This window comes from Dermacentor albipictus, unplaced genomic scaffold, assembly GCF_038994185.2.
Source record: "Dermacentor albipictus isolate Rhodes 1998 colony unplaced genomic scaffold, USDA_Dalb.pri_finalv2 scaffold_22, whole genome shotgun sequence".
In the NCBI taxonomy this organism is placed as follows: domain Eukaryota; kingdom Metazoa; phylum Arthropoda; class Arachnida; order Ixodida; family Ixodidae; genus Dermacentor; species Dermacentor albipictus.
The window spans coordinates 4207035-4214719 of NW_027225576.1; the positions used below are offsets into that span (position 1 = coordinate 4207035).

The 7685-nt window shown below is 46.9% G+C and overlaps 1 protein-coding gene and 1 long non-coding RNA gene across 3 annotated transcripts in view; one reads left to right on the forward strand and one right to left on the reverse strand.

Annotated features, from left to right (window-relative positions):
- Positions 1-529, forward strand: part of LOC139052383 (STING ER exit protein) — a 59910-nt gene extending 59381 nt beyond the window's left edge. For both annotated transcript variants that reach the window (XM_070529483.1, XM_070529484.1), the window contains exon 7: positions 225-529. In XM_070529483.1, coding sequence (XP_070385584.1) covers positions 225-287 — 63 coding nt within the window. In that variant the 3' untranslated portion in view covers positions 288-529. The remainder of the gene's footprint in view (positions 1-224) is intronic.
- Positions 530-1526: 997 nt separating this feature from the next.
- LOC139052389 (uncharacterized) lies at positions 1527-6848 on the reverse strand. The gene is made up of 2 exons (XR_011509882.1): positions 4756-6848; positions 1527-4544 (listed from the first exon to the last, which is right to left on the reverse strand). It is a non-coding gene; the product is annotated as an uncharacterized lncRNA (long non-coding RNA).
- Between the last annotated feature and the right edge of the window lie 837 nt (positions 6849-7685).

The window sequence follows — 7685 nt, forward strand, 5'->3', positions numbered from 1 at the left end:
AGAAACGGGGCACAACTGCAATTTCTGGGAAATTTTCCTGTCAACCGGTCAATCGGAAGAAATGGTTAAAATTCGGGAGTCCCTGGGATAATCCGGGAGACTTGGCAGGTATGGGGATAGGTAGTCATTTGGATCAGTTAGCGATCACCATTGCCATCATGTGTTGGCAAGCTGTACCCACTTTTATCTGATGCCTACCAACATTTTTGTTTCTTTCTTTTCAGGTTTTGCAAGGGGAGCAAGAGGTCAAGAAAAAACTGGTCAGGGGTACTCTTATTGATAAGTAATGACTACTCAGTGTTCACTGCTTACTGCATGCACCTGTCGCATCTCTTGTAAACAAAATGTTCTGCAGCGTAGCTGTTTCAGTGTGGTTTATGTGAACAGCTTTCATACAAATTGGAGAAAGATGATGAAACCACATAGGTAATGCTGTCAATGTTTGTTAAAATGAAATGACATCTCACACTAAAATAGCAGCATTGTATTCTATAATTTGTTATAAGAATATATTCCTTACATGCAGATATTGACAGTTTTATACTTTGCAGGCACGTACCCAGGATTTTTTTTCGGGGGGGGGGGGGGCAATCCAAGGTAACTTTTCTATGTAAATAGGGGGGGGGGGGGGTACCTTTACTAGTACAAATGTGAATAACGCCCACCATTCGCCAAAAAAAAAGCGTAAACCCACAAAAGAGAAATGAAATAAGGTGTATTTTACAGGTACGCCTGTGCGATACACCTCTCCTTTACTTGGAAAACAGAGAGTGAGTGAGTGAGTGAGTAAACTTTATTGCAGGTCCGGCGAGGACGCGAACTCGTCGCGCACCCGGCTAGTCCCACGTCGGGACCGGCAGGTCTAGCTTACCGGCCCGGTCGCGGGCACGCCGGACGGCCAGGATTTGCTTTTCTAGAGCGGGGCTACGCAAAAGCTAGTACCACTCCTCCTTGATGAACTTGGGATATGTCGACCCGCACTCCCAGAGCATGTGAGGTAGAGTGAAGGTCTCTCGTCGCGATACACGTCGGGGTAAGCCTCGTGGAGAGCAGACAGACACGGATATGTGCTGGTCTGTAGAAGCCTAAGCGAAACGGCTTGCGCCGTATTCAACTTGGGGTGAGGAGGTGGAAAGACCCTTCTGGACATGTAGAAATATTTAATAATCTCGTTGTGAGTAGCGGGAGCGTCCCTGTGACCGTAGAGAGGAGGAGAGTCACTGCTGCCATAGAATAAAGAACAACTTTAGAGAAGGGAAACTGTACCTTCCACAGTGGTTCGAAAATAAGAAGCGGCAGCACATGAAACTTAGTGGGGGACCCGACAGATGGCGCTACACAAACAGGAAGCGGAAATGTTCTTTTTTTTTTAGTACAATATTCAATATGGCCGCTTTATACCGGTGGCGTACGCTGGGTACGCGCCGTGCTCGCCTCGCTGGCTTTGTGGCATGCCTCAGCTGCCGCGTTTTAATGGCCAGGAGACTAAAGAGCCTCTACTGACGCCCATAAAAACAAGCCACAAGTGAGTGAACAGGACGTGCGACTTTATTGGCAGAAGAAAAGCAGTGCACCTTCTCATACAAGATCAGAAATAAAATTTGCATGTCGAGATGCGCTGAAACCATTCACGCGAGCTCGTAAACAGCTCACTTTCGTCGCCGCACATGGCGATCTGGTAACGAACGACAATCAGTAGCGCAAGCAAATTGGGCAGTGCACCACCTGTTTGCATCGACAGTCGCCGTAACTTGCATTGCGAAGCAATCGGGTGACGCAAGGCATCTGCTGCCGCAACCAACACAGCGACATGGACGAAACGCCATTATAGCGTTCCCACCTTTCCAACCTGCACGTTTCTTTTTGTTCTTTCGGGGGCCGCTAATGTGTAACTCATAGTTGGTGCCACACATTCTCAATGTGGGCATCACCATTTTGCAGCCACATTTGCAGGCCTTTCCACCCATGTGGCTATCAACTTCGGACCATGTAATAACGTGTGCTGTCTCCGCTCACGCCACATCACGGCCGATGAAGGCCCACGAGCATAATTTGCCGGCGGCTGCAGCAAGACATGTCGAATGGGGAGAGCACCAATTACGGTGCATGTAAATTGGGAGTCTTTGTCACTGTGTGTACTGCAGGAGCAGATGGTTACCTCGGGAGACTGTTGCCCATGCAGCTAACCAGGTCGCCACATCGAAGAAACATAGCACGGCGACCATTATCAAATTAGACTCTGCATTCAATCACCGCATAAGGTTCAGACAATACATTGTACATTGGCTAAGATCCGCATGACAACAGTGGGCATTCACGCACTACAAGTTGCATACAGCACATTCAGCTATCCAACTTCAGGCACAGTGCTTGCCTACGTCGTACATGGTGGTCTAGTAACGAGTGACAACCAGCAGCACAAGCAGATTGGACAGTGCCCCACCTGTTTGCACTGACAGTCGCCGTAACTTGCACTGCGAATCAATCAGGTGACGCAGGCACCTGCTGTCATAGCCAACACAGCGACATGAACTACCTGGCATCCTAGCATTACCTCCTTTCCTACATGCACATTTCTTTTTGTTCTGTCGGTGGCCACCAATGTGTCGCTCACACTTGGTGCCCCACCTGCTCTCAATATGGATGTGGTCTGTTTTGTGGGAATTGCCATTCCGCAGCCACTTTTACAGGCCTTTCCACCCATGTGGATATCAACTTCATACACTTCAAAACATGTAATCATGTATGATAGTCTCTGTTCATGCCAAATCATGGCCAAAGAAGGCCACAAGCACACTTTACCCACGGCTGCAGCAGGAAAGGACAAACAGGGAGCACCAATCACAGTACATGTAAACAGGGAGTTTGTGTCACTGTGTGGACTGCAGGTGCTGACCTCGAGAGGCCGTTGGCCAATACAACTGAACAGGCTGCCACATCCCAGGAATGTAACACGGCAACCATGACCAAGTGGGACAACATTGAAACAAGATTATGCAATCAAATCACTTCAGCATACTCTAACATAACGCTCAATCTATACATTGGCACTATGCATTGGCTACGATCAACATGACAACAGTGAGCATACACGTACACGGGTTGCTTGCGGCACATTCAACCGTCTGACTGTAGGCATAGTGCTTGCCTTCGTCGCACGTGGTAGTCTGGTAACAAGCAACATCCAGCAGCGCAAGCAGATTGGACAGTGTGTCCCACGTGTTTGTACCGACAGTCGGCGTTGAATATGAGCAACTTGCATAGCGAAGAAATCGGGTGACGAAAGCATCTGCTGCCACAGCCTAGAGCAACATGGAGTGCCCGGCATTTTAGCGTTACCACCTTTCCAACCTGCATGTTTCTTTTTGTTCTTTTGCATGCCACTAATGTGTAACTCACACTTGGTCCCCTACAATCTCTATATATGGGCATGGTCGGTTTTGTGGACATCACTATTTTGCAGTCGCTTTTGCAGGCCTTTCCACACATGTGGATATCAACTTCATACACTTAGAACCATGTAATTATGTATGAGAGTCTCCGTTGACGCCAAATCATGGCCGAGGAAGGCCACAAGCAAAATTTGCACACGGCAGCAGCAGGAAAGGACGGAACGGGGATAACCAACCACGGTGCGTGTAAATTCGCAGTCTATGTCACTCTGCGGACTGTAAGAGCAGGTGCTTGCCTCGAGAGACTGTTTCCCAATGCAACTGACCAGGCTCCCACATATGAGAAACGTAACACGGTGACAAGTACCAAGTCGGACAGCGCCAAAACCAGAATCAATCACTTCAGTGTAGCTTGCACAAAAATACAGGCTGTCGAGCAAGAATAGCAATCCTGAATGAGACTAGGAATTCAATATGGGAATGAGAAAGCTTGCATTCAAGAAAGAAGCCACTCTACCTTGCAAGCATTGAAAGCCAAAAACATTAACAAAAGTTAAATGCTACATAGCACTCAGTGTAAAGGTTAATGCAAGACACACGCCAATGCAGCATCAGCTATTTCAGGAGAGGAATTGCACATGGCAACATACACTAGAAAGAACTGCTACACATATGTTATGCTACTAGACAGTGACTGGCATTAAGTATGAGCAAAGAATCGGTTGACCTTTAATGTTTGATGAGGAATAGGAATGATCTCTAACAAAAGTGTGGAATGAAAAAGCTTGCATTCATTGAAACAAAATTATACTTGGCAAGAATTGGCAAGGCCAGGAAGCTCACTAAGGAAGGGCAAGCTGACAGAACACTCTTAGCCAGTGTCGTCTGTGCTTGTTCAGAGGTTGCAGGTCCATCTGAAGACAAATAATTTTTGTTGTTGAGGTACCTGGATGACTCAGCCAATATCCGTGCTGGTGGAATGATGGCATAGGCTCTTTTCACTCTTGAAACAGTCGTCCGCAGACTTGATATCTCATCCAAATAATTCTGGAATGGCTTCTTTGTTCGTGGTCTTGCGAATTCAGCTCCAGCCCCTTCCTGTTGTTGTAGATGGGGGCTCCCGTGATGACCAAGATGCACTTGGCACAGACTCTGTTGGGGCAGAACAATGGCACATGAGATACAGCAGAGATTATCCAAACTCATGTAGTGTTTTCTTTTATGTTCGAACTAATTATGCTGAACTGTAAACATGAACAAATGTTCATATCATCTGCTACAAACAAATGACATGTATCTCAAGACTAGCAAGCCAATACAGCATATATCAAGCACATTTATTTCTGAACCGGGTGTTATTTACCTTGTAGTAGCATCCAAAGTCCACACAATGACCTTGTAGCAGGCAGCAGCTTCTGTCTAGTGCATGGAGTGTGTTGCTTTATACTGGTGCCATCCTCATTACTGCATGTCTGGAACAGAAATTTTGACTGCATCAGAAATTGAGTAAGCACAATTTTGCAATATAAAATGCGAAAAGGTGCGACATATACATTGCAATGGTTTGTGGCTACAGAACACATGCAAATGTACACTGTTTGTTCTAGAGTGCTTAAGCAGCACGGTAAATAAATATGGTTACTCTCCGTAAAATTGATGTCTACGTAACTACAATGCATGTCAACAGAAGTATTATTAAGATCACAAATAAGAACATTTGTGCGCTCGTTTATACACTAGAGGAGATCGCACTGCTGATTTCACAAGCAAATAGATGAAAGACATGAAGCTATTAGAAATGATGCATTCTTCTTGTGCATGAGCGTGATGCACCGCTTCACTACTGCAAAAATAACTACTGCAAAAATAATGTCCTGAGGTAAGCCAAACGGAACAGCAAGAACATTTGGAACCAACAGGTACGAAATATGGGTGAATTATTATGTGTGCAACTGTTTAATACATTAAATTCAGTACTTTAGCTTCAGTTTATCAAAAGGTTATTCGGTTCTGTGAACGAAAGAAGTTGCCGGCCGACTCGAAAAAAAAAATATTGATAAGGCAACTCAGTCACTTATGGCTACGGCTACAACGAGATGAAAAATGTGACGCGCGTTCCGATATCGTTTCTTTTTCGTGAATGTGTGTATAATGATGGCCTCGCAACTGAAAGTTAATTTAGGAAACAGCAACGGAGGGTCCTGACTGCCCTTATGTAATGCAGCATCTAGTTCATTAACTTACCTCCGCCTGTAAGTTAACGAGACGAATAAATTACATAGCGATTGAAGCAGTGATGTTAAACGACTCACCGGTATTGCTGCCCCCAGTCGCAGCAGGACCCGGCTTCCCATTTCGATGCAGACGTGTTCCACATGGCTCACGACTGAAACCTAGCTTTCAGGCTTACACCCCAAGTTAAATAACGCGAGATATCGAAGCGCAATAAACTGGTGTTAGCACAAAATAACCAACCAGTGTACGAACCAAGGAATCCGTACCTGCCGTGCACGCGAACATACCGGTAAAAATTTTAAATCCAGGCCAGAGGTCACGTGGGAGGTCGATGATGCTGAACGCTATTTTGCGTGTAAAATGACAAAAAACAACAAAGCTGGTAATGAAAAGTACATTGTAAAATTAGGAATTATAATTTTGTAGTCTTTATCGTGCAATAAAAACGCTTCGTTTACTGCTGAAGAAAGTTTGTAGGTTAAAATTGCGCTTACTACGGCGCCTCTGGCGGGAGATAATGCGCTCAACGGGGAACCTTTTTATTTGGTGTACTGTGCCTGTTTCTTTAGCAGCGCCGCGCGGTCGATTTTTTCGCCCTCTGTGGCCATTTGTTGAACTCACGGAGGAAGGAAACTAAGGAGAGGCCCTAACCCCTCCGCGCGCTAGGAGAAAAGTGTGGCGGAAATGACGTATAGGTTCTCATTTCTTTTGCTGCTTTTTTATTTTTTGCTGCATGGCCACGCCTTTTGGGCCACAATGGCGGCGTTCTTCTGATTTTTTGAGCGCTCACACGTGTTGCTCTGGTAGGTTTCGTGCCGTGGCAAAGGCGCTGTGTGGGCGGGTTTGCGTTAGTCACCGTGTCTTGTTGCGCTGTGTTGCCTGCACCGTGCTCTGCCGGATGTTGCGCGAGCGCGCGCGCTCCGCGCGCGATACCACGTGCAGCGCGGCGTGGTTTCGCGAAAGATGTAAACAAGAGAGGAGGGTGGCACAAAAGGCGGAGCATCGCCATGAGTAACGCCAACTTCCGGCTTCACTTTTGCTTCACAAAGAGTGACGTCAGGGCCTCTCCTTAGTTTCCTTCCTCCGTGGTTGAACTTGAGAGTGTACTACACTCTAAGAACAGTTTACACCCTTTGGCTTGCCCCTTCTGCCACACAAAAGTAATCGTCATCTGCCTTGATGCGTTTCCTTTCTTTATCGCTGCGAGCCCGGAACTTTCCAGTAACGAACGGCACGCGCGTTATCAGCATAGAACGGTTTACACCCTTTGGAGTGCCCCTTCTGATAACGCGCGTGCCGTTCGTCACTGGAAAGTTCCGGGCTTGCAGCGATAAAGAAAGGAAACGCATCAAGGCAGATGACGATTATTTTTGTGTGGCAGAAGGGGCAAGCCAAAGGGTGTAAACTGTTCTTAGAGTGTACCCCTGCTGCTGCTTATAGAGGAAGCGCGGTCGGTGAGGTCACGCGCAGCGTTGTGAGCAGACTCATTGAGGTTCGGGGGAGCACCCTCGACCGACCCTACGTGAGCGGAAAACCAGTGAATTGAATGGTTTGCGATAGCACGTGGACTTGAGCCGCTAAGAAGACGAACAGCTTCCTTGGCGATGCAACCCTTCTGAAAAGCCATAACTGTCGTTTTGGAATCACTATTAGCCCCGAGAACGAACGCGAGCAGCGCTGCGCTCGCGTGACGTCAGGGCACGGACTCGCGCCTGTCGTCTGCTACAGTTCGGGCGTTGTCCGGGCGCTTTCTGCGGTGTTTTCGTTTGTTCGCCCTCGTTCTCTCTGCTTGTATACTTATGGTGGTCGTCTCAAATATATTTTTACGACGTCTTCCTTTGCGAACATTTATTCAAAGACCTAATTTATTAGACAACAATGCAACTTTCGAAGGCAACGCTACAGTGCCAGCCGAAGCGACGCAGACCAGCCCATTGCGGGTTTTTCATACGCGGATAGACAATCGCAAAAGCATAGCCTATAGGAATCCAGTTATGATACCATACCTGCCGCGGTGCAACAAGTATGTCACAAAGCTGGCTATATATGACTTCTACA